Raw genomic sequence first — 27005 nt, forward strand, 5'->3', positions numbered from 1 at the left:
TATAAAAATATAAATTTTAATTTTTTAAACAAAAGCATTGAAATATTTTGTACCATCAGATGTTATTATCGACATAACTAGCGTTGAAGAAGTTAAAAAAATCCGTGGTAGATGACGGGGTAATGCAATTTGATCAATTTATCTATATTTTGTCTTTCCCGCGACAACATGTAGATAAACGTGTACATACGAATAGGTGTACGGAATATACTAACGTAGTAATGCAAGCACATATACATTAGCACACGATAAATAGCGGTAGAGACATGCATGAGATTGTCAAAGTGAAATGAGAGATGCTAGTCGGGTTCCGTAAAGCGTCGCAGTAGATTATTGTCAGAAAAGTCTCAAGTAAAAAAAAAATTAGCTAGATGTTTTCATTGCTGTTTTTTTCGTACAGTCACTGAGAAATCGACGTGAGTGTGCGCGCCAGTAAAATAGTATTTTCTCCTCTGATATGGCACCGGGATACCGTTGTGGGATCGTCACCGTTCATACAACAAGCATTACCGTTCTCTTTCTCATTACGCTGTGAATAAGTAAAATACATAAATAATCTATATTTCCTGGAGCTTCACTCAGAGTTTAATACAATGCTTTTGTGATATTGAATGGAATTAAAACGAAGAAAAAAGAAGATTTAAAAAATAGCGAGTGTTGAAAACATCAAAGCGTCTAAAACAATAAAAGAGACGTCTGTAGGTGAGTGTTGCACAATTGTAAACAGAAGAGATGCTGGAGAGATTTAAGAATATGTCCTTAAAGTACCTTCTTGTGAACTATTTTGATTCTTTTTTACTGTGTTTCAAATTCAATTTACTCTATAATCAATGTAACTCACAAATTTTACAGGTACAATATTTGTGTCTACTCAAAATTTAAAATTTATTTTCGAGTAAATAATTTTTTTTGAGCAGTAAAATCCTTTCAATGATTTTGATTTAGTAACTTTGTATCTCCTAGAGTAAATATATAACCTCAAAAAATACTTTATCCTTCAATATTTGTCAAGTTTTTTTTCATATAATTTTTTCTTATAATATATAGCAAGGTATACATTGTTTAACTACAATGGATATTTTTTTCATAAAATTTAGAATACAATTTTATCTGATAAAAATATCTAATTAAAGAAATATAACATATTTAATGTCACGCAGAGTATGAGAAGGATTAAAATAACTTCATACTTTAATTGAGTATCAAAAAACTTCGGTAATATTATGTATTCTAATGAGTTCCGAAAGTTGTTTTTTACTCAAAAACTACATTGTCTAATAAAATTTAAATAATAATTTTATGATAGTTCTGATTAACCATAAACAATTTTAACGTACATAATGAAAATACTTTACGTAATTATTGTTTAAATAATCTCTAGACTTTTTATTCATGCAATATTTATCTATCTTACGTAAGAATTTAATTGGATTTGATCTTATGTTGATTCTCATGAAACCTTAACTGTTTAAAACAAATATCACTTTCTTTATTCCAAAGACTTACAAGTAAATAATTGAAAATTTTGATTATGTGTCTCAGTAAAGTAGAAAGAAATGTCGTACAATTAAATAAATGTGGTGTAATATTTTCGCTTGAAAAAAAACCGATTTTTAATTGATTTTAATTCAATTAAATTGTCAAGACAATTACACACATTATAAGAGCAATTGAGCCATAGTAGAAAAAAGATCTGTCTCAGAATGAATAAAGCTTGTTATATATCAAATGTTTCAATTTTATTACTATACATAAATGTTTCTTATTGCAGTGTTGATTTACTATGAGGTTTATCAGTGTGTATTTTATGTTTATATATAGATGATAATATTGTCGTTTTAAAACACATAAAAAATATTCATAAAACTATTTAAACTTCTGCCAACGACATCCTGCTAAAGAAAACGATCGTTTGCGCCCACATAACAGTGTAGGACGATTGTGATAATTGCTGGACTTTGTGAATGATAATTATTAACGGTAATTTGTTCATATTTTGTTTGTGACTAAGTATTAAATAATTACTATCTTATTCAAATTGAGCTCGAAGGGGTTTATTTATAAGATGACCGGCTATTCAGGGCAATGAATGTCTGACCTGAGCGAAACTTGGCTGGATTTGAAGATTTATTTCAAATTTCCATGAATATTATTCTATTTATTATATATTTATTACTATTGCATAATATTATTTTTATCAAAAATAATTATTTCATTTATCAAAAATCAAAAGTAATAATTTTTAAATTATTTTTATCATAAAGTTGTTAACTTTCTTTTATGTAATGATTGGTATTTCGATAGCTGATTATTTTAATATATTTACGTAAGCTTGGTATAATTGAAAAATCAAAAATTGACAGAATAATGTGTGATAAAAATTTGATTGATTAACAGGCAATCGATATGTTATACCAAGTTCGAGGTTAATTTTGCAAACTAAATAGTGTTTGTCTCTCTATTAAACAAAACTATTATATAGATCCATGTATTATTCATACTTATGACAACACCCGTGTATACATTTGCGTTCGATAAGAGGGTATTTATACGATTATGTCAGAAACAGTTACATATGTATAAATGAATGGATTGGAAGAATTGCTTTGATCGATCATTCATCATCAATAAAAAATTGTAAGCTTCGTTCTAGCCAAATCAAATATATTGACTTTAAAATAAATGATTTCATTTATAAGTATTGAAAAATTGATAATAAATTATTATATATATATATATATATATATGAAATATTCTATGAGAATAACTATTTACATTATCTATACATACATAGTAGAAATATCTAATGAAGAATATAAATTATAATCTTAAAATTTTTTGATATTGTATAAACTAGCTAAATGTTTTATTAGCTAGTTCATTATCTATTAACAGTAAACGAATGCTATCTATGATAATATTTAACAATAGAATGAGTACTTGTTAAAAACACTTGTGTTATTTTACGATACAAAAGAATATTTTTACTGCAAATTACATTGAAGAAAATAAATAAGAAAAAAATGGAGTAATAATTGGCAAAAATTAAGTATCATAATTAGATAATTGAAGAAAAATTTTAAACTTAACTACTATTTACAAAAGTATATTGTAAGTAACTTTAACAGAAGGTTTGTATTTTTTGCAAATATCAAACCTAATCAATTTAACAACTATCTCTTTATATCATTATTATCCTAATAATTAACCTGAGTATTACTATGAACTTGATCGTAGCATTTGATTTATTAAGTTAAACATATCCATCAGCAGCCAGTTTAATGGCTGCTTCATAAGGTGGTAATCCATCATCTATTCCCTCATCTTTTTTCTCTAGTTTTTCTAATGAGCAAATAGTGTTCTCATTAATTGTTGATTCTTCTTTTTGACTTGGTGATGGTAGACTTGGTGGCACGAATATTAAACTCTCGTAAGCTGGTGGTGGGCCAGGTGTTCCTGGACACGTTCGTAGTGATACTGGTGTTGTATCTTCATTTGAACGATCTAACCAGTCATCATAGCGATGCTCTTCAAATTCTCGATCCTTAAAAAGTTGTTAGCCAATTATTAACATGATTTTCGATTATTTTATTTATCCATTTCTATTCTACTTTGTATTCTTAATTTGGTGTAAAATAATTGAGAAATAAATTTTGTTTATTGTGAAAATTATTTTATAAACATGTTTATATAACTTTATTTTAATAAAAAAAAAGTGTATTTACTGTGTACGAGTTCGTTGTAAATACTTGAAGACTTTGAACGTCAGGTTCTGCTATAGTGTACTCAGAACATTGTTGCTGACGATTTTTTGAAGAGTTTCGTAAACAACAATAACATACTAACACTGCGGTGATTATAGCTCCCATTAATACTGCTCTAAAAATTATAAAAGAAATTTTGTTTCAATTTTGATCATCAAATTGTAAAACTTGAATAGAAGCTTACAGTAGGTTTTCAATTTTGTGAATTAATTCAAGTAAAGAATTTATTTCATTGATACACCAAGAAAATCTACTGTATTTAATTAAATCAATACTAGTGATGTAAAAATATTTAATTGAAAATAACAAATTACCATCATTAGATTTTGTGTATTATATTTTAGAAAGTTTAATTTTTAAAATAAAATCAATAAATGGTTGTAATAATAATAATAATAAAAAATCATTGTGGTTTGTGCTGAAGAGAAATTCTCTGTTAATGGTTGAAGTTTATCTACATCACACTGCAGACTACAGCAATAACTCTTTGGAAAATACAAGCTTTATTTTTTCGTGGCATACTACATAAGTTGATTGAAATAAAATAGTAAGAAAAAGCTTGTTTTCCATCAACTTCATCTGTTACTTGATAATAATTATTTTAATAATTAATCATCTTAATTTATTTAATTTTACTTTATATATATTTATTTATAAAGGAGAATTCTCTGTTTAGAATTAATGCAATATTTGGTTAACCTTGTTGAAGTCGACATTTTGCAGAATAAAAAGTATAGATACTTATTTAAAAATAACTTCTTGTTTTTTAATAGAAGTCATTAAATTGGATAGAATTTTCATAGGAATCAATGTGATGGAAATACTCAGTTTTGTAAATTTCTAAGTCTAAAAATGGAAACGTACCCTTGAATTAAAACGTTGCTATGAATACTAGCTCCAAAAATGCCTACGTTTCCGTTATAGTTACTGGACATATTATATCCAGAGGGGCAAGGATCACTTTCTTCAGAAACAGTTCCATTAGATTGTAATGATTTTATAGCGGACAATATAGCAAGTCTTCTTATCATTGACATTGTTCAATAAAAATCCAATTTTTGATACTCTTTCAAGTTTCCCTATAACTGCTTCTACTGTACTTAAAAAAATATAGTTATCAATGTGATAATTCATTGGTTAAAACTATTAAAATTTATTGAATATGCATGAATTTATTTCTGTTGCAGATTAGAGTGAGTTCAAAATTGTGGATGATTTCGTTGCCCAGGGAAGATTGACAGGTGAGGTTTAATTTTGATATATAATATGTTGATGAAAATATGGTGCGTAAAGAACTAGTAGAATATTTGAACGAACCCTAGTTCCCATCGATCATCTATATTCTTTCTGTCTTTTCATTTATGCACGACTAACAACACAAATCCGTCATTAAAGTATACTGTAGCTTTACTTGAAGCTTGTTTATCACTGAGAGTCAATGTTATCAATCAGCAGTAAAAATTTGCGATTATTACGATGTCTTCAAAGATACTCAAAAAGGTAATTCACTAAATTAATTTTAAATCATCAACTTTAGCATGGTAATGGCTTTTGACACTATTGAAATCAGGGTATTGCACTTTTTCATTTAATTTCCACTCAACTTCTTTACCTTGAGTATTAAATATCATTTTTTTTCACTTTTTTAAAAAAATAATTTACACTAAAATGTACTAACTTTTTTTTGCACACTCTTCAAACATTAAAAGCACTCAGGAAACACGAAATGCACCCTGGGAGTCGAGATATCCTTCGAGAATTTATTGAATGTATTTTCCGATTAAATGTCTTTGGAATTCTGTTTTCTTATTGACACAGTCTCTCTGGGATACATATCAAATGAACGCACATCTTCAGGGCAAGTGTTAACGATGACAATGATGATAACGAGGACACAGGAAGAGGTCAAGTTCGCCCGATGTTGATAATGCTTTATGCTCGACTGTGGTCATTGCGCGTTGCTTGGCTACAATACACTACTTATAAGAAAGCGTGTGTGAAAATATAATCCACCAACCAAACTTCTACTTTTACTTACGTCATACTTTTTTATAATAATTGCAAACACTTGTCTTTTTATTAATTTTTGTCGTCTAATCCTACAACTCAATATTTTCATTCTTTTTCATTATATTGAATTAACATATTTTCATTATTGACGTTTAATGCTGTTTCATTGCAGATTTTTTTCTATCAATGAAATTTATTTTTAATTTTGAAGATATTGGTATCTCAATTGTAAGTCATCGCGTGAAAAAATAACATAGCTATTATTTGAACTGTTTATCATGAACTTATTAATAATAAAAATGAAAATTGCGTGCATTAGAAAAATTTTTTTTTATTATAATAACAAAGCTAATAAAAAATCAATTGATAAAAGAGAAAAATGGTCGATTAACTGTAAAGATTATAGATAACCTTTATCTAATGATATTAAAGTCAACAAGATTGTTTTACATATTGCGTTGATATTAATTTGGTTATTTAACGATTAATCATCAAAAACTAAGATAATTTATAACATTTGATATTACTAGTTTTCGAAAAAAAATCATTCTTAAGTGGTATAGATATTAAAATGGTCAGACATCAGTGATAAACAAACAAAGATTTTGAAAAATGGAAAAATAATGCTTGTATATACGTATTATTAATAATAATTTCTCTAGTATTGTAATGTTGAAGGTAAGTCGATAACAAATCGACCTGAATTCATAAATGAAATAGTCACGCAAATATACAACTATTTAATTTAGCATTTATTCAAGTTTAAATAAATGCTATGTTGGCTACAATATTTATTTTAATAAAATATCCGTTGTTTGTATTCCTCACAGGTTGAGAAGAATGATAGGAGGAGGACTTCCTAGTGGTTGGATGAGGAGGTTTCTCCTTTTCCTTGTTCTAATTACTGGGATTTTCCTGATTGCTATGTACACCCATGCACCACCACTTGTTTCTCTGAAACCATTTACTCCAAAAAGGTATGAATATCATTTTATCAAATAATAACATATACAAATATTTGAACATTTATTTAGATTGTTGGTTAATTGATGATTATTTAAAAAAATTAATGCATGCTCACGATTTTATCAACACCAAATTTAAGTTTCAAGCAGTTGCACATGCTGTCGATTATTAATAACATTACGATTGATAGTTGGGAGATTAAACTACAACTTTACATAGATAATTACAGGTAAAAGTTGAAATTGATAAAACAACCACATAACAGCAGACAAACCATGGCGTTGATTAATTTATTGAGTGCATAACATTTTAGATGTTATATGTTAAAAGAGAAAAATATGTTTTTCAAAGATTAAAATTTATTTATGAATATTTAGAAATATATTTTTCTCTTTATAGAATTCATGAATCTTTAGAATAAAAAATTCATTAGATGCTTTGGTTATTGTAATATTATTTATTCATGAATTAATGATTAACGATGGTTTATTTATGTTGATTATAAAGAACTTTCCATTCGCCATGGTCATGGGTTTGCGTGGCAAATAGATGTGAAAGAAAAGCTGTGAAAACACCACAAAAGTCTCTAGCAGCTTGTATGGCTATGTGCGGCGGAAACGATCGATTACTTTGGCCAAAACCAACAGGCAACGTAATTCTTGGTGATGGAAGTGTCATGTTGACTATCCAACAGATTAAATTTATTACGACTACTGCCAGTAACCAGGAAGTTGTAAGTCTGTTGGAGCATGCTAAGGACGTATTCATTGGTAAGTGTTATCATAGAAATTCAGAACTAATTTTTTTTATTAATAACTCGAAATAAAGTAGTCTTATTATTTAATATATTTTCTCAACCAAGCAACTTAATCTAATTGATTGGTACTATAAGTTCATTCACTTTAATTATGAACTTCAATTAATTGATCAATTCTTTGTTATTTCAGGAAATATCCGAAATTTGGAAAGATCTTCAAACATAAAAGAACAATCGACCATTGATAAGTTTGAGATACATCTAAATACTGGAGGAGGTCAAAGTACTAGACTTCTCTTAGACACTGATGAGTCCTATAAGCTCGAGGTGAATTTAAAAGAAAGAGTTCTTTACGGCAGAATCACAGCTAATAGTTATCATGGAGTACGACATGGTCTAGAAACGCTCAGTCAATTGTTCTGGTGGGATGAATCGACAGAAAAACAAGGTCTTGCTGTGTTATCAAATGTCCTTGTAGTAGACAAGCCCACGTTTCATTATCGAGGTTTAATGATCGATACTGGAAGGCAATTTTTCCCCGTGTCCGAATTAAAGCGAGTGTTGGATGGAATGGCAGCTTCTAAATTAAACACTTTTCATTGGCACATTTCTGATAGTCAAAGTTTTCCTTTTGACTCTAGTGTCTTTCCACAGATGGCTCGATGGGGTGCTTATAGTTCTGAAGAAACCTATTCTCCTGAAGATATTCGAGATATAGTAGAGTATGCGAAGATAAGAGGGATCAGAATACTCATGGAAATTGATTCACCAGCACATGCTGGAGCTGGGTGGCAGTGGGGTCCGGAGTTTGGATTTGGAGATCTTGCATTGTGTGTTGATCAAGAGCCTTGGTCTTCTTATTGTGGGGAGCCTAATTGTGGACAATTGAATCCGATCAACAAACACACATACAAAATTCTCGAAACGCTTTACAAGGAGCTCTTAGACTTAACAGAAGTACGTGATATTGTACATTTAGGGGGAGATGAAGTCAATTTAGAGTGTTGGGCTCAGTACAGTAACATAACAGCAGCAATGCAAATGCAAAACTTGACTGATCTCCATTCAATGTGGGCTGACTTTGAAGGAAAAGTTCTTCAACGAATAATTCGTGCTAATCACGATGAAATTCCTAAGGCTGCCATTCTCTGGAGCTCTCCATTAACCAAACGCCCTTGGATTACATTACATTTTGATCCAAAACTTCATGTTATTCAAACATGGGGTGGCAGTGCGTGGCCAGAAACGGGAGATCTTTTAGAGGACGGATTTAGAGTTATTTTATCTCATGTTGATGCTTGGTATTTAGACTGTGGATTCGGGAAGTGGAGGGAAACAGGAGAAGCTGCGTGCGGTGAATATCGCACTTGGCAAACTGTTTACAATCATAGACCTTGGAGAGATTACCAAGCAACTATTAATCTTATTCTTGGGGGAGAGGTGGCTCTTTGGAGTGAGCAAATTGGACAAGCTTCATTGGGACCTCGACTATGGCCCCGAGCTTCGGCTTTCGCGGAAAGAGTATGGTAAATTTCAATAATTTGATTATTTAATGAATTTTAAATAGATGTTTTCTATTTTTTCACATTACGTTATTAACTATTTCGATTAATTTCATAGAAAAATCTATTTTTTGATTATGAAATGATCGAATGAAAATATTTCCTCTTCTCTCCAAATTAAATTTTCAACAAATATTCTAATAAAAAAATTGGATTACAATCTTATACAAATTTTAGTCTTATAATCAATAGTTTGGATTTTTTATTAAAATCATAAATTGTATGAGCTACGTAGAAAAATGATTTATTTAAATACTAATTAATTTATTTAATAAAAATTTTTACAGGAGTGATCCTTTAAGCTCAAGTTACTTAACGGAAGAATCAGTATACACAAGATTAGCTTCTCATATGGATCTCTTACAAAATCGTGGATTAAAAACGGAAGCAATGTGGCCTCAGTGGTGCTCTCAGAATCCAGGTAAATGCCTCTGACCGCTTTCTAAATAGAATCAAACAGGCTTAGAGTTACTACGGATTGGCGATGCAAAAGACATAAAAAGTCATTATTAATATTGTAATTATTATAGAAAAAATATTGGTTTTTTTTTTCACTGTGATTGTACATACAAACAAAATTTCTTCGATAAATCAATGTCGACGCGATGATAATAGTAATGATTACAATCAATTCTAGAAGGACATTTGATCTAAACAATAATAATTTGTACTATAAAGCCTGAGAAAGTGGAGCTTATAGATGAAAAATAGTTTGTATTGTGAGAAACAAAAGACAATGATACGTGATCACGTAAAGTTCTTTATCTCAATTTTTATTTTTATCACAATAGAATTTTTGATAAAGCAGAACTCTACATGATTACGTCAGAGAGAACATATATAAATTTTTGATGGTATTATTTAAAAAAAATAATGACTGAGAACCAAATTATGAATAAATTTTTTTTTAATCCTGTCGTAAGTTGGGTTAACAATATTTTATAATTTATTGATTATTTCTATGAACGATGACAACATAACAAAAATTAAAAAAAAAACCATCATGTAATTTATTTAATGATCTACTGACATTAGCGAAGAATAACAATTGCATAAAATCACATTTATTAATTAACATAAATCTAAAGTCCAACTTTTGCTCATTATATTTCGTGTTCATAGAAATTTGTTGGATTTACTTAAGGAAGTGATAAGAATATTTTACCTTACCTTTGCTTCTAGATGAGTGCATTTTTTCTCAGTATCTATGAATAAATGTATAGTAGTTATCGGTCGCGCAAGAGTTCAATTGTACATTAGTCAATCATGCGATAAGATGATTCGTACTTGTTTTCTAAATAGATTTATAAAAAAATATTAGAAAGTGTTTAAAATCTCGTTATTCATTTAATTATTATTAGTGTTGAATATAAACTGATTGTGAGATTAAATAATTGGTACTTGACAATGGTCTTTGAAATATTGTCGGAATCAAGCTTAATGTTATTTGGGAAAATTCGTTTAGCGCGACCGTTGACAAGTTTGAAAAGAGACTAGTATAAATTCATTACTAATAAAATAATAGTAAAAGGTATTTCATAAGATGAATTAAACAAAAAAATTAATATTGTTGGCATTTCATTCTTTAAAAGTGCCTTTATAAGACTCAGTTTTATAATTTTAATCACGTACTGTGAAGCTATATCAACGAGAAAAACAAAGATTTTTAAAAATATTATCTAGAAAAAGTTCATGACAACTAAACAACAAAAACTATAACAAAAATTTTTTAATGAAGATATAAAAAAAAGTAAAAACAAAAATTAATAATAGAATTAAATTATGTCATCAAGAATAAAATTTAATGAAATTATGTGAGCTATTTTATAATGTAAAATACTGACATTTTGTTAACATACTTTATACGATTGTTATGCTTAAAAAAGCAGAAACGATGAAGATAATAAGACCCAAGTACTATAAAACCGTGGTTTGTTCATTACCTGAACAATACAAATGACAATGTTCTCAATGACCCAGAATTCTTTAATTACGTTCACTTTTGAACTTTACAATTAGCAATTTTTTACTGTAATACCTTAATGATCAACTTAAAAATTGTAACATAGTGTATAATAGTGATAAATGATCTTAATCATATATATATATATATTTAGAGGTGTCGATATTTGTATTAAATTATTATTATTTCTACAAGCATAATTAATTTTAATGGCGATCACAACTTAATTAGCCAATAGCGGTATTTTTATAATCCTTAACCCCTAGTATTTTTTATAAATCGTATAAGATGAATAAATGTGCTAAACCATCTTAATAAAGTTTTATTTTTATTTAAATAATACAATGTTTTATTGTCATAAACACTATGACAATCCTACTGTTCCTTTTATTGTTATGTTTGAAATCGAAGTGTTGTTCAATTTGTTACAGATACAGAGTAAATTGAAATTTTCGAAAAGCGTCATATTGAATTAATAAAAACAAATTATTTTATTTTTTTTGTTATCTTTATATTAGTGGTTAAGGATAGGTTGGAATTTTTCAATTATTAAGAAGTTTAAAGAATAAATACTTTCGATATGTCAGATTATTTTTTCGCACTAGAATGCATTACTAATGCTTTGAAATGTTGTTGATACATCGAATGAATGCATCAAAGCATCAGTAATACAATCTTCTCTCTACGGATTTGTTCTATAGAAATTGTATAATTCTCTATCATAGAAAAATATTATGTTGATATATTTGAACGAAACATCGTTCTCATCATTATCGAAAATGTTTGAAAATATTGAGTTATTTTATTTGTGAATAAAAAAAATAAAAAATTAGGGTTACATATATGGAAAAATTTTTTAATTGAAAGTACTAGAGTTTTAAACAAAAAATTAGTCAGATAATGAACTAAAAAAATGATATATAGACTATGTAAATGTTAATTTTTAGAATTTATTATTTATTATCAATTATTAGGCACATGAATCATGATTTTTATCAATGTCTACTATTTTTGTATTGTTATAGTAGTTGATTAATCTAACCGCCGCATAAATTATTGGTTGAAATATGTATCGCTGGGCAAAAAAAAAGTACTAAAAATATTATAGTTGCATTGATAATGAAAGTTTTAGACATTTAAACTAATGTTCATTCAGAGATTATATTATTGTCCTAAATGTTTGAAAAACGATTTAAGATCAGTTTAATTGGGATTAATCAAGAGATACTATAAACATAGACTTATACTTGTTTTTATGATATCTTTTATGACTAGATTATCATTTTTATAATGACAATGGCCTATGACTATGAATAAGATTAATGTAAATAATTTGCAAAAAAAATTGTACATAAATGAACTTCAAATATAATTGATGTGTATACGTACTTATGAGTTTGCTGATAAAAGCTCATGAATAGTAGAAAAAATGAAATACTATTCGTTAGACATTGTAGCGATAAAAATAAATCGCTTTTTAATGCTATTGATTAATCTTTCAGCAGAAAATAAAAATCATAAAATAACACTATTCTGCCAAAATCAATATACTATTGAAAAAGACATAAAATAATTTATACAAATTTATTTCATTTTTTTTTCATGTTATAACGCATTGATTCAATATGTAGCTTATTAAGTAAAAAAAACAATAAAAAAAATTCTGTACTGGAAGAGAAATAAAATCAGAATTTCCACAAAAAAGTTAACTTGTTATGTGTGCTTAGAGTTATACATTTTTTACATGTATTGTTCACAATTCGTGTGACTGTGATTTCTATCCACTGGAAATTCATTCATAGAATAATTCTATTAATCTTCTCAAATCCTCTTCTTGAATATTATTGTGACTAAATTTTTATAAAAAGATGAAGATTAATTATAATAATAGTTTTTAATTAGAAAAAAAAAAATTCGCTAGCATTACAATCTTTTTGAATGAAAACATTTAAGTAAATCAATTCTCTTCAATAAGCTTTAAAAGTGTAAAAATAATAATTAATAAATCGAATTTCTCATTCTATTTAAAAACGTTTTTAATTATTAAGAAAATTAAAAGTCAACCACTTTATTAAATGCCATTAGTTGTCAATCTTGTTGAGCTCATATTTACATTCTACATACTCTTTAGAATTGATTAGATAATGGATTCGAAACATTGGCTGTACTTGATTATACCGGAACTTTCATAATATTATTGTTTATTATGGCATGTAGCCAATAATTATTTTACTGTAAAAATACTAGTATATCCAAAAGAAATATTTGTTATACAAGTATTTAATAATAAAAATGTTTTCGAAATGCTGATATTCTACGTCTCATGTATCATCCATCATATACAAGAACAATTGAAACTGACAGTAGACCGACGCTTGCGCGATTTTTTCACGTGGAAAAAAAATGCTCAAGCATCGAGATTTATACCCGGGCGCGCATTCAGACGCATCACAGTTGTCACTTGAAGAGGATCAAACTGTTAATGAAATTTTTTCATTTATCAATTTACTATGGAATGTTTCGCGTTTCATTTGAATTCCAATAAAATTTAATATATCATTTTATCCTAAATGATAAAGAAATTCGGTAAATATAATTTAATTTAAAAGTTTGACTATCCATTAATTTATAATTCAACTATAAATGTTTTGCTTTTGTCAAGTTATTAAAGGAAGTGCTACTAGAAGATAATTGGAACGAAAATTAAATTTTTTTTAAAGCAAATTGAATTATTCATCAAACAGATAATATAATTGTTTTAAATAATGGAAATTTTATATTGAAAACAATGGAATACCAAAAAATCAACAAGTTTTTAGAAAATCAACGACAATGGTGTCATCAACTCTACGAAGATTGTAAGTATTTTTGTTCATTTCATTAAACAACAGCTGCTCTGTAACTGTTTTTTTCAATTCTTTTTTAACATCTAATGAATGAAAGTTAATGCATAAATATTACAGTAAATTTTTTTTTTTTTTTGGTGTATTTTATTATCATACTGTGGCCAATTCTATAAAAAAATTTCTAAGAATATAATAAAGAACAATATTTAACACAACAATATTGTCACCGCGGTCATTTATACGACCTTTTTCACACTGAAAAAATGTTTTATTCATCAAAAATGCATAAATAATACAGAAAAAGGAAATAAATAAGTGATTTTAAAAAATATATATAACTTACATTTAAAACCATTTTTTCTTTTTATTTAATCTATTACCAATGAAATTTGTAAATATGTTTTCATTAATATTAATATCACTATTAATTATAATATTAACAACTAATTACACTTATTTCAATAGACATAAAAACTAATTCGTCAATCAATTGTCCTCCATTCTTTGACGGACTTCTTTGTTGGCCACAAACCAATTCAAATGACACCAAACATCTTCCTTGTCCACCACACTTTGTTCTTGGTTACAATAATTTACCAGAGAATGCGAAAGCTACGAAATACTGCAAACCGAACGGAGAATGGTATAAAAATAACGAAGGAATCTTCTGGAGTAATTATACTTTATGCACTTCTCCACCTGGACACTTTGCTACTGCAGTGGCTGATTTAGAAATTTCATACTCTGATTACGGAAAGTTTTGTAATTCATCTGCATTAAATGTATGTTTAATAGATATTTGAAAATTACCTCTTTTCAATGATTGGCTATTTATAGAATTATGAAATAATATGTCTTTTTCGTTTTCTAAACTGTTTTGACCCATTGATATTATCAATTGGACTATATATCAATATCACTAATAACTCTGAATTCATTCATTAAATTTTATATTGTTATCAGTATTTTAATTAATGTTTATCCTGATCAGAGTTTTGTGAACTTCATCTGCATAAGTCATTTAAATTTTAAATAAATGATTTGTTCAATAAGTCATCAACATATTGATAATAATAACTAATAATTCATTTTAATTATTTTATTTTTTAGAAATGGTTACCAATAATAAAAACAATCTCAAAAATTGGATATACCTCTTCATTGACAACTTTAATTCTAGCCATGATCATTTTTTCATTATTAAAGAAGTTGAGAAATCCGAGAAATCGTCTACATATGCATCTGTTTGCATCGTTTATCATGAGAGCTTTTATGGCATTGTTGAAGGATTGGCTTTTCGTCGACGGTTTAGGACTCTCTTGGGATGTTGTTTTAGTTGATGGAAAAAGTATTTTTATCAAAGAAAACAATGTAAGACTCTATGTATTAATTTATTGCATGATAATGATTATTAATGGTTAATAGCATCTTTAAGAAGTTACAAAACTTGATTTTCTTTATCTTTGTTGATTAATGATTATATTTATTTATTTATTTGTTTACGTGCAGAATTGGATATGCAAAGCTATAACAAGCCTTTGGCAATACTTTATTGTGGCGAATTATACTTGGATATTTATGGAGGGATTGTATCTTCATAATCTAATATTTATCGCCTTTTGCACCGATTCAACAACTACCACAGTCTATACGATCCTAGGTTGGAGTTTGCCCGGTTTTGTTGTTATTGTGTGGATTATAGTTCGGCTAATCATGGAGGATACATTATGTTGGACCACGCACAGTAATCCATCATTGTTTCTCATCATTCGAATCCCCATCATGGTTTCTATTTTGGTATGATTTATCACTATTCTTCAGCTATCCTAACATTGACCTCTTCTTTTAATCATTAGTCAATGATTCGAAGGATGAATGAATAAGCAAAATTATTTATTTAATATCATGATTAATTTTTATTTTATTATCTCTGTTTTCTTTTTGTCCAACAGCTTAACTTCATTCTTTTCATTAATATTGTACGGGTCCTACTGATTAAAATGAAAACTTCAGTATACTTGCAACGCAAAAAAATGCATTATGGACGCTGGGCTAAATCAACTTCAGTTTTAGTTCTCCTTTTTGGAGCACACTATACCATCTTTTTAGGCCTTTCGTACCATAAAGATTATCATTTAGAGTTAATTTGGTTGTTTTGGGATCAATTTTTTGCATCATTTCAGGTAAATAAATACTTGTGTCTGAAATTGAGCAGCACTTATTTTGTTGATATTCCACCGTGAAATTTTGATTTGCTTCTTGTAGGGATGCTTTGTGGCACTACTTTACTGCCTACTCAATGGTGAAGTTCGAGCGGAAATGAAGAGAACATGGAAAACTCGGAGATCACGACGTGGTATGGATTCTTTAAGTCTAACTCATCGATATTTTATTAAATCTCCTGAATCACGAACACACACCAGTCGTGCTATTTTAAGTAACAATATACTTTAGTTAGTGGTATGTAAACATTTATTACATTCATATGTCATTGAAATTTAATATTGAATATAAAAAAACTTTTTAAATCAGCTTATGAATTTATTAATCTTATTATTTCGGAGCTTTTATTTAATCAGTTAAATTTATAATATTTCACGGATGATTTTTTGTAATCTCTTTCAATTTTAGTCATGGAATGAAAATTGAATGTTGTTCTTTTATTCAATAATTATCATAATGAATACGTAAAAAGATACTTTATTGTACAAGTATAAAAAAATTACAAATAGCAGTGACCCTGGTTTTGAAGACACCACTCTGGTTCTAAACTATCTGCAAATATTCCTCGCTGAACTAATCTCTCTCGATGTCTTAGCATTCGATATTCTACCTGCTCCCAAGAGCATTCAGGTTCTCCCCATAATCTTTCTGCCATTGCCGCTGACCTAGGCCACAAACGTGAGTCCACTGACGCACTGTCAACTTGTTCAGACCACAAAGCTGCTTCTCCACCTAAAAAGTTTCCCCATGAATTATTCATCAACGGTAGATTCCATTTTTGTAGATAAATTGGAAAATATTTCATATATGATAAAATCTAAATAAAGTCACAAAAAATTCGAAATTTTGAAAAACATTTCTCACCTAAAATCAAATGACTCTTTGATGCCAAGTTTTTTTGTTTAAGTATTTTTGATGGAGAATTCATAAAAACTTTCTGCCATCCTTTATAAGGTGCGCACCAATTAACTCCTTCTCCTACCCATGCTCCAAAACTAGAAAAAAAAACGAGAGGTTAATTAGAAGTATAAGTTTAAAAAAAAATTTTTTTAATATATTCTTACCCACAATCTAAGTACAAAGCATCATAATTCGAGAAAATAACTTTGAAATTATTTTCAACCAATCTGTCAATAGTATTATCAGCTCCTGTTGTCCAAATCTGAATAATATATTTTGTTGGATCCAAGTGTTTCAAATTTTCTTCATCAGTAAGCTTACTTGTCCATAAGATAACCGGTATATCTTTCCCACCATTTGCTAATTTTAGTTTCTCGTAAGCTCGCTCTTGGAAAACATCCCACAGTTGAATAAAACTTGACTCTGACAAATTCCATCCCATCTTCTGCTGCATCCAGTTACGAATTACATCGGAAGAGTTCCAACAATTTACATTTACTTCATCACCACCCATATGGAAAATATCTGGTTGGAAGTCTTGAATCATGTCTCTATAAATTCCCTCCAGTATTTCATAAACCCTCTCGCTAGTAGGATTAAGCTGACCACAAGGTGGTTCAACACAATATTTTTGCCAAGGTTCTGCTTTAAAACATACAGTAGCATCATCTCCAACCCATTGCCATCCTTCTCCTACATGAGCGGGAGCATCAAACTCTGGCAAAACTCGGACTCCATTAAGTAAACCAAAATCTACAATTTCTTTGACGTCTTCTTGTGTATAAATTTTGGAAGGCGTGTATGCTCCATACTTGGTCATTTTGGGCCAAGTTTTACTGGAGTATGGAAAACTATGAGAGTCAGTGATATGCCAATGGAACGTGTTTAACTTTGACATTGACATAGCTTCGATGGTACGTTTAATAGATGCTTTGTCCATAAAATTACGACTAGTATCTAACAAAATACCACGATATGGATATACTGGTGCATCATCAATATAAACATCTCGTGCTATTTGAATTTCATTATTTAAGTCATTAAAAACAATTAATTGCGACAAAGTTTCAAGGCCATGGCGTAATCCAAAATAGGTTTCTGCCGTAATTGTCGCATTTATTGAGTCACTAAGAGGTTGATTAATTTCTAAACGATAACTTTCTTTAGTGTCTAAAGTCAATTGAACGTCATCAGGCTTTTTAAGACCTTTAATAGAAATACCAAGTGATAAACCGCCTTTCTTAGCATTATTTCCGCCGAGTTTCTTGGTATTTTCTTTGAAAATATCAAGATTACGGTACATAAGAGTTCCTACAGCTGATTTCGGTATAGTGCCACATAAATCAATTTTATCTGGATCTAAATGAGCTACAAAGTTGCCAAAAGAGAAATGACCAGTGGGCTTTGGCCATAGTGATCCGAGACCACAGAATAATTGACAAACTTCTGAGGATAAGGGTGAAACAACATCCGGAGTAATCTCAAACTTTTTACATTTTTGCTCTATGCATTTGTAGTGCCATGGTGAGCTGGAATAAGATTTTTTTATAAATTAATATTAGCTAGTCTTGAAAAAAAATAAATAAAAAGAAATAGAATTATAGTAAAATAAAATATATTGAAATAATTTAAAATAGGATTGTATTTATTGATATCTATAAGTATAAACTATAACTGATTGTAATTTAAATAATGTAGGAGTAGTCTAAGAATCTACATTGTATTTATAAAATGATTAAAATGAATGCTAATGAAATTATTTTAGTAATCAAATAAAACAACAAAAATGATAAAACTTTCCAAGTGAAAGTAGAACAAAAGCAGAAAAGTTTTGAATATGATCATCTATAATTTCTAGACCACAGTCTACTTATTATAATACTTGTTAAGACTTCAAAAAAAATGTTTACGATTTTTACTTTCTATTTTCATGCTTAAATAAATGTATCCTGTTCAATCTAAAGTGATAGTAATAAAAGACTTATTGACTTATCGATAAATAGATGATTTGGTAAAGTCTTTACCTGAAATCCTCAGCTCTAGCTGACCAAGTCTGAAAAACGAGTACTGTTATAAGTAAACTAATCATACCGATAGAAACTATGACTATTGAGATCAACGGACGTAGTCCAAGTCTTGGTCGCCAGAATGATTTTATGCTGTTGCTCATGTTGTAGTCATCAGAGGAAGGGGAACTCAAAAGGAAGAGGGGATTGGCACATTCAATACAAACTTGAAATTCACTGTCAAACACAACTGGTTCACTTTGTTTAATAAATTAAATAGAAACCAGTTTAGCAAATATAAATCGATGATTCCATCTAAATTGTTTCGAGTGTTAAGTATTACCTTAAGATTATCATAACTGATACTATCTTCTTCAGAGATAAAAGGAATTATCATATATATTGTCATGAAAATCCATAAGCTATTGTTTTCATGATAAAGGACTTTGAGTATTGAAGAAAAAGTCTTTAATTTTAAACTAAATATAATTTATTGTGCTATTCATTTTGTATTAGTAAAACTTAAACACAAGTTTACCAATAAAAGTATTCAATATATACATATACTTATATAAACTAATTTATATCATAATTAAATATTCATTTTATCTATTACCTAATTACGAATATATTCGAGTAATTTATAAAATACGTCTCACATTAAATAAATAGTAAATTTCTTGCTAATGGATAAGCAAACATACTGAGTTACAAGATCACTCAGCTGAATATTATTAAATCGATCATTTAATATAATTACAAAAATTTTTAAATTCTCTGAGTAAATTTGGACATTGTGTAATTGTACAGATATTTGAATGATGATTGGGTTAATGTTAAGAAATTGATATTGTTTTAATCTGATTATTTAAATTATTTAATGGCTTGTAAAAAATTGCAAGGTACTGATATAATTTTTTTGGCCATTTCAGTCATTTACTCATCACCGCGTACAGCGCGATATTTTGCAAGTTCATTAGGAAATACTCGATTTAATTCAACTAGCAAGTTGGCTTTGAATTTTCTATAGGCATCAATCTTTCCCTTGACCTGTTCATTTTTCGTCAAAGCCTTTTCCATGCAATCTTTTGTGTAAAGTTGAGGATTCCTTCCCTGATCAATGTAGCTGTAAAAAAAGTATTCATTATTATAAACTGTCACAGGCTTAAATTTAAAATTGTATAGCCGGTTTATCGAAAATAATACTATAAAAACTACTTAAATGCAATAAAAAAAGATATACAGACATGAAAATAAATGGTGTGGTCTGCAAACTAAAACAGACCTTTCGATTCGAGATTAAAACCGGTTTTATTAAACTTACTCGAAGACCTCCAAAGGAACGTGAACATCTTGAACTTGCGATTTTAATTTGTCGATTTCTTGAAGCCCATTAACAAGTCCTTGTCTGAAAAATTCAAATTTCCCGCATTAAAAACAAATGTTGATACGACCTCTTGCAGGGTGTTGTGGAATTACCGATGTAAACGATTGAAGCAACAAAGTAGCAAATGAAATAGTTACTTAATAACTTTAATAGATACTAAAAAATATTAATTTAATACTCACATTTTCTGGTTTAATACATTCTGTCCCTGAGGTTGAAAATCACTCACTATAATACGTATTTGTCGAACATTTTCAATGAAAAGCTCGAGCTGGGTTTCTAAGCTTTCTAAGGGAGTCGACGACATCTTTACTATTGACATGAATCCTTCACCCCCTCTATTACGTACGTAGGTTGATACTACTGCCACATGTAGTCAGTGTATGTATTGAGCACTAATTATAATATACAATTACCGGATTTAGGCTCTACATCAGTTAACATAATCTTTTGTAAACAAATATAATGCAATTATGCTCATCTAAATCAAGTAAATGTAAAGAATAATTGCAATTCTTATGATTATAAATTTATTATGAAATATTAAAAATAATAATCATAGCAATGATGAGACACGTAATTATAGGTAAGCAATCTATGTTTCAATTAGTAAATAACAAATGCTCATAAATTGAAATGTTTTTTTTTTTTAATTATTTAAAGTAAATCATCACCAAATATTACATAATAATTATATTTATAGCCGGAGGGACTGGATTTATTGGATCAGCTCTTGTACATGTTTTAAAAACAGAAGGGTTTTCAGTAACAGTTTTAACTCGAAAACAAAAAAAAAATCCACAAGAAATGTCATGGGTATATACAATTTTATAAATAATATTTCATTATTTTTTATAAAAAAGAGATAAATAAAAAATACTTCTTTAATCTTTTGATGATTTAGCTTATGTAATCTGCATTTATAAATCTGCATAATTCCTTTTGATAGACTGAAGTTAATGTAAAAGGACTTCCAAAAACTGCAACAGATATAATAAATGTAGCTGGTCAAAATGTACTAGATTTACGTTCACGCTGGACTCCAAAATTTAGAGAAGCCGTTTGGCAGAGTAGAGTTAATACAAATCGAATACTTGCAGAGGCAATTCCTAATTCAAATGTAAAATGTTTCATTTCAATTTCTGGAGTAGCATATTACCCACCAAGTGATACAAGGGAGTATACTGAATATGATAAATGTGAAAAATATGACTTTTTCTCAGGTAAAAATAACTATTGATGAAATATTAACACATTGATTTGAACAATACATTCATAAAAATAATACTCCAAAGACTTGGTACACAATTGGGAAGCGGCGTCAGAACTTCCATCCACTAGTAACTGCAGAAAAGTAATTATTAGATCTGGAGTAGTTCTCGGAAGGAAAGGAGGAATAATTCAACAAACGTACTGGCCTTTTTTCTTTGGATTAGGCGGTCCTCTAGGAGATGGTAGCCAGTATATGCCTTGGATTCACATAGATGATTTGGCAGAATTATTTCTTTTTGCTTTAAATGAGGAGAAGGTCGATGGTATATTAAATGGCGTTTCAACTCAGGTATATAATAATAAACAAACATTCATTTTCTTCAGATCCAATAAATATCATTTTTCTAGATGATCACCAATAAACAATTTGCCACTGCCTTTGCAAAATCATTGCATAGACCGGCAATTATTCCACAACCAAAATTTCTTTTGGATCTTCTTTTCGGAAAAGAACGAGCTACGGTATTGATACTCATAGAACTTATTTTTGATTTATTATATTTCAAATAATTATCAATCGAAATGTGATGATTTTTTTTCTGATTTCTAGATTGTTACGGGAAGTCAAAAGATATTTCCTAAACGACCATTAGAATATGGTTTCAAGTACGGTTACTCAGATATCAATGATGCATGTCGACAGTTTGCCAGTTTAATGTATACAGATCCTTACTGAAGGGATTATTATTTAGTAAAATAATAAATACATTGCTGTATTTATTTAAAAATTAGAAACTTTATTATTTTTAATTGTATTTTTTTGTATGATAATAATAAGAATTATACGGCTTGTTATAAACGAATTATTTATTAAAATTTATCTAATTATCAAAAGTAGAACAGTTGTAATATAGATACCGCAGTCGATAAATTGAAACAGTATATTGAGTAGTATTCGTTGCATCAACTAGTGCAGTGCTTGTCAATATTTTCACAGTAGTACTGTGTTTATAAGCTGTAATATTTATTATAAAAAATTTATAATTTTTATTACCAAAATAATTATTATTGAAAAAACTTAATAGTTAGAGCTTAAATATGCTCTTTATAAGAATAGTTAATAAACATACATGACAGATGACTTCCTAACCTCAACTATTATAATCTTCCCATAAATTTTAATTTTTCGAATCAATTCAAAAATATTTCACATTTGATTAAAATATTTTTTCAAATCATGATTAAGGCAATTTTAGTATTTAATAATCATGGAAAGCCACGTTTATCGAAATTTTATCATTATTTCGTGAGTATAATTTATCAGTATCACCACTTAATCCCATAATGATCTAAGAGTATGTATTACTTCAAGCTATTTTATTAATTTTTTAGAATGAAGATATGCAACAACAAATAATAAAAGAAACATTTCAACTGGTATCTAAAAGAGATGATAACGTGTGCAATTTCTTAGAAGGTGGAAGTTTGATTGGTGGATCAGATTATAAATTGATTTATAGGCACTATGCCACACTTTACTTCGTATTTTGTGTTGATAGTTCAGAGTCTGAACTGGGAATATTAGATTTAATCCAAGTTTTTGTAGAAACGCTAGATAAATGTTTTGAGAATGTTTGTGAACTAGATCTCATCTTCCACGTAGACAAAGTGCATTACATTCTCAATGAATTAGTGATGGGTGGAATGGTTCTAGAAACTAATATGACTGAGATACTTACAAGGATCGAGGACCAAAATAAATTAGAAAAACAAGAGGTAAGATATTTTATTAAATTGTATTTACATTTATTGCATTTCTATTATCATTTTGTATTTCTTTCAAAATTTCTTGAAATAAATTTTTCACTATATATTTACTTATTAATTTATTATACTTGTTAAAGGTCCTAGACCTAATACAAAGAGAAATTTTTTACTAGAATCATTATTTATTATTTTCATTATATATAGCATTAACTTCATTTTATTCCAATATTAAATTCAATATAAATGTGTATATAACAATTGATTCTAAACTACTTAGATTTTTAATACTATTCTCATGCCTTCTAGGAATTAAACAAATCTAGAATTCCTAATCTTCCTCAATCAGTTGTAGTTCCAGGCTCTTCTCTTTAAATTTAATCACTGCTGGAACAAAGATCTGATATTCTATTGAAAATTCTATTTGTTGTGTCAGATTGATTGAAAAATATTTAAAGCATTTCTAATTTTTTCGAACTGTATATAAAGTTTAGTCATCAATATATTTTTTGCATTTATATTTCTTTAAAGTTTCATATGACTTTTTTTATATCGATTAAAAACTTTTTTGAAGCTCAATATTATATTTTTATACGTCGAGAAACAATGTATCATTCAACAAATAGTCTCTAATAAAATTGGAATATTCTTCTAAATTTTTGTATATTCTAAATTTGCTCTTCTCTCCTTACCTTCTTTTCCTTTAATCTTTGAATCTTTATATTACAAAAAAAATCTTCATACTGTTTTTGTAATTTTTAAAATAATTAGAGAACAATTATTACTTATAATATTGTTATTCAGGCGGGAATTACAGCAGCCCCAGCAAGAGCTGTCTCTGCAGTGAAAAACATGAACATTCCACAGCAAATTAAGGATATGAAGTTACCCGATTTACCACAAGCTATAAAAGACTTGAAATTCTGACCAGCAATATCATCTTTAGAACCTCGCTGACGGAATATTTCTAGAGAATGTGCAATCAATTTAAAATATGAAATCTATTTACCTACAATACCATTATTTATATTTTGATAAATGTAATCAAATCATACGTTTTCTTTATCAAATGATTTAACAAGACGATCGACTTCACATTTATAATTAATATAATATTATTAGACAACATTTATAAATAATAATATTAATCCATTCAGTACAACCTCTGATTATTATGATTGTAAATAAATATACATATATAAAACAGAATTATAAAAGAATTAAAGAGAATAATAAATAAATAAATTATGAAGAAAAAGTAAAGTTAAGTAAAGAAACTATAATTGTAATTATTATGATTAATCAAATAATTATAAGTCGAAAATTATTTCATATTTTATTAAAGATAGATCAGTCAAGGGTAAATAATGAATGAAATAAATATAAATAGTTAATTTTAATTGAATGATTGGAATGATTACTCCTACATGAAATAAAAAAATAATTCACTCTTTGTAATAAGTACGCCTACGGATTATTAAGAAAATCTATAATATTTTTTATGAGAAAGATTTCTAATGATTTATTTATCAAAATAAACTAAAAAATAAAAACATTGTTCTTAATATAAGTCTTTGTTATTTACAACAAAAATTATTCATTTTTAAGTGATGTCCAAATATAACCGGTTCCTGTTTCTGTAAGTACAGGTGGATAAGGAGTATTTTTGAGCTTAAAATAATCAGATGGAGCGTGCATTACAAATTCCATACATTCTAGTTTGCGTGGTAAATCTTCTTCAGGGCCAATTATGTAGGTTTCTGGGCTAAACTCTTCATCTGGAGGAGGACTGGAAATTAAATTTGTTCCATTGAATTCACAATTAGGTGACTGATACTCTACTCAAGTTTAGAATACCAATGGAATCCGTGACAAACCTTTCAGTCGTGGGCAAAAGCCATGTTAAAGCAGCACTTTTTTCACAGTACTGATCAGTTAGAAGACCTCTGATTTGAGCATAATAAATTCCTCCATCAACATCTCTTACAGAAACGATGTCACCAACTTGAAAATATGATCCTTTATAAAATACAAAATTACTCGTGACGGGGGTCGCAACTGCTGAAGGTGCTTTAATCGGTTGCTAAACACAATGATTTTTATAATTTGTTTGTAGACAATTTATTTTTATATAAACGTAGGTAATTTCATCTTACTTGTTTCTTAAAAATATGTCTTCGACCTTTCCCTTTGGGAACAACTTTCATAGAAATATTTGTTTTAGATGGCTTACAGTATCGAGTAATTCTAGTACTTTTACGCGCTGGTTTAGACAACCCATTCCTATCCTCCTCATCATTTTTTTTTGAAGAATCACTGGCATTTCTTTCATCCTCTAAACAGTTATTACACAAATTTCCCAAATCTGTTGCGTGCCATAAAAGACTTTCAAGAACTCCACATTTCACACATTCAGGTTTCACTCCTAAAGGCATTATGTTTTGTAATGTCCGCACAAATTATTAATTTATATCGTATGACAACACTTGTAAACGTACAGAATTGGCATCTTTTGTATCATCATATTAAAACTTCATTCAAAAAAAATACAATTTCATTTATTTTTCCAGAATGTAAACATGACTTGATATGGAAATCGAGTGATAAAGTAAAGTAAGGTTAGATGGAAACTGGAACATGTTTCATTTGTCATATTGGCAAGTAATAAAATTGGCAGTCCTGAAGAACGAAGTTAGATTGGAAAGTTTAAAATTGTAAACAACATGAAATTGTTGATCAAATAATGGTGTAGTAATGTAAAATGATTGACTTATAAGCTTTGAATATTCTATAATTAATAACATGCTTTTACATGCATTAGTATCGTCTGGATATTTAGTATTTGGGTCAGGTTATAATATTTATCGTCTCATTAATTATTCAGTCATCAAATATTCCAGAATTTTACCTCAATTTGTTTATGCTTCATTAGGCATTGCATCAATTAGTGCTAGATCACTTCAAAACTTAGTCTACAATTTATTATGGAAACGTTATCGTAAGTAAAATAAAAATATTTGTTTACTTTTAAAAATATAAAAACGTACAATAAGCTTTATGTACTTTTCTCCAGCTATAGATCCTATTTTAGCTGAAGAAGAACAATATAATAAAAATAATAATAATTTTATCAACTGGGGGTTAAGGACTCTTGGTTTTAGTTTGATTTTTCATGCATTATTAGTAAATTATAAAATTAGCATTACTGGTTCAATTGTTCTTATTTTATTAGTGACGTCAGAAGTGATAAATTTTCTTAAAAAAAAGTTGCCCATACAACTTTTACTTGAAAGATTAATTTCAACGACTAACAATCGAAGATTGGCGTCATTTGTAAAAATTGATTTCGTTCCTTATTTTTGGATTATATCTACTGAATTATTTGGGTAATCCATTTAATTTATCTCTACTCCTTTATTACATGTATTATCATTGAAAGATAAATTATATATTTATAGGTTAATTGTAAGTAACAATTACATACGCGCAGCAAATTTTCCATTCAGCTTAGCAGCTTTAACTTATCGTCCACCTGAAGGATTTAATCACGAATGGTCTGTTAGGTGTGCAATGAACGATTATATGATGTTAGCTTATACTATTCTCGTTACTGAAGCATTTTGTCAATCTCAAATTGATTAAAAC

General features: G+C 28.4%; 9 protein-coding genes across 10 annotated transcripts; 5 read left to right on the forward strand and 4 right to left on the reverse strand.

Annotated features, from left to right (window-relative positions):
* Window positions 1–43: 43 nt before the first annotated feature.
* Window positions 44–11362, forward strand: fdl (fused lobes). Its single transcript, XM_035090764.1, has 6 exons — window positions 44–702; window positions 4952–5005; window positions 6605–6751; window positions 7248–7510; window positions 7688–9023; window positions 9347–11362. The coding sequence occupies exons 3-6, from the start codon at window positions 6615–6617 to the stop codon at window positions 9492–9494; spliced, it is 1884 nt and encodes a 627-aa protein (XP_034946655.1). The 5' UTR covers window positions 44–702; window positions 4952–5005; window positions 6605–6614; the 3' UTR covers window positions 9495–11362.
* On the reverse strand, window positions 2945–5725 carry LOC118071577 (uncharacterized). Its single transcript, XM_035090769.1, has 4 exons — window positions 5082–5725; window positions 4629–4858; window positions 3726–3879; window positions 2945–3544 (listed from the first exon to the last, which is right to left on the reverse strand). The coding sequence occupies exons 2-4, from the start codon at window positions 4799–4801 to the stop codon at window positions 3254–3256; spliced, it is 618 nt and encodes a 205-aa protein (XP_034946660.1). The 5' UTR covers window positions 4802–4858; window positions 5082–5725; the 3' UTR covers window positions 2945–3253.
* A 1980-nt stretch (window positions 11363–13342) lies between the features above and the next one.
* On the forward strand, window positions 13343–16330 carry LOC118071576 (vasoactive intestinal polypeptide receptor 1-like). The gene is made up of 7 exons (XM_035090767.1): window positions 13343–13608; window positions 13685–13880; window positions 14334–14650; window positions 14979–15239; window positions 15378–15665; window positions 15821–16051; window positions 16134–16330. Exons 2-7 carry the CDS (start codon window positions 13811–13813, stop codon window positions 16320–16322), a joined length of 1356 nt encoding a protein of 451 aa, XP_034946658.1. The 5' UTR covers window positions 13343–13608; window positions 13685–13810; the 3' UTR covers window positions 16323–16330.
* A 218-nt stretch (window positions 16331–16548) lies between these two features.
* On the reverse strand, window positions 16549–19176 carry Hexo1 (Hexosaminidase 1). Its single transcript, XM_035091361.1, has 4 exons — window positions 19016–19176; window positions 17156–18520; window positions 16956–17086; window positions 16549–16823 (listed from the first exon to the last, which is right to left on the reverse strand). Exons 1-4 carry the CDS (start codon window positions 19159–19161, stop codon window positions 16591–16593), a joined length of 1875 nt encoding a protein of 624 aa, XP_034947252.1. The 5' UTR covers window positions 19162–19176; the 3' UTR covers window positions 16549–16590.
* A 458-nt stretch (window positions 19177–19634) lies between these two features.
* MED10 (mediator complex subunit 10) lies at window positions 19635–20711 on the reverse strand. The gene is made up of 3 exons (XM_035091090.1): window positions 20567–20711; window positions 20322–20405; window positions 19635–20123 (listed from the first exon to the last, which is right to left on the reverse strand). Exons 1-3 carry the CDS (start codon window positions 20704–20706, stop codon window positions 19934–19936), a joined length of 414 nt encoding a protein of 137 aa, XP_034946981.1. The 5' UTR covers window positions 20707–20711; the 3' UTR covers window positions 19635–19933.
* A 66-nt stretch (window positions 20712–20777) lies between these two features.
* On the forward strand, window positions 20778–22459 carry LOC118071953 (epimerase family protein SDR39U1). The gene is made up of 6 exons (XM_035091461.1): window positions 20778–20970; window positions 21088–21200; window positions 21334–21607; window positions 21680–21945; window positions 22005–22118; window positions 22207–22459. The coding sequence occupies exons 1-6, from the start codon at window positions 20949–20951 to the stop codon at window positions 22330–22332; spliced, it is 915 nt and encodes a 304-aa protein (XP_034947352.1). The 5' UTR covers window positions 20778–20948; the 3' UTR covers window positions 22333–22459.
* Window positions 22460–22543: 84 nt separating this feature from the next.
* On the forward strand, window positions 22544–24537 carry or (AP-3 complex subunit sigma-2 or). 2 transcript variants are annotated; one of them, XM_035091463.1, is made up of 3 exons: window positions 22544–22902; window positions 22989–23372; window positions 23670–23869. In XM_035091463.1, exons 1-3 carry the CDS (start codon window positions 22834–22836, stop codon window positions 23733–23735), a joined length of 519 nt encoding a protein of 172 aa, XP_034947354.1. In that variant the 5' UTR covers window positions 22544–22833; the 3' UTR covers window positions 23736–23869. The 2 variants fall into 2 exon arrangements, with proteins under 2 accessions (XP_034947354.1, XP_034947353.1); XM_035091462.1 differs by lacking the exon at window positions 23670–23869 and adding an exon at window positions 24165–24537 and having other exon boundaries at window positions 22549–22902.
* A 316-nt stretch (window positions 24538–24853) lies between these two features.
* Window positions 24854–25973, reverse strand: LOC118071715 (GATA zinc finger domain-containing protein 1). The gene is made up of 3 exons (XM_035091051.1): window positions 25517–25973; window positions 25238–25443; window positions 24854–25149 (listed from the first exon to the last, which is right to left on the reverse strand). The coding sequence occupies exons 1-3, from the start codon at window positions 25793–25795 to the stop codon at window positions 24954–24956; spliced, it is 681 nt and encodes a 226-aa protein (XP_034946942.1). The 5' UTR covers window positions 25796–25973; the 3' UTR covers window positions 24854–24953.
* A 148-nt stretch (window positions 25974–26121) lies between these two features.
* Window positions 26122–27002, forward strand: LOC118071703 (uncharacterized). The gene is made up of 3 exons (XM_035091031.1): window positions 26122–26358; window positions 26434–26746; window positions 26819–27002. Exons 1-3 carry the CDS (start codon window positions 26163–26165, stop codon window positions 27000–27002), a joined length of 693 nt encoding a protein of 230 aa, XP_034946922.1. The 5' UTR covers window positions 26122–26162.
* Window positions 27003–27005: the final 3 nt, after the last annotated feature.

The sequence above is a fragment of the Chelonus insularis genome, unplaced genomic scaffold (assembly GCF_013357705.1).
Source record: "Chelonus insularis isolate UGA/USDA-ARS -01 unplaced genomic scaffold, ASM1335770v1 contig_88_pilon, whole genome shotgun sequence".
NCBI lineage: Eukaryota > Metazoa > Arthropoda > Insecta > Hymenoptera > Braconidae > Chelonus > Chelonus insularis.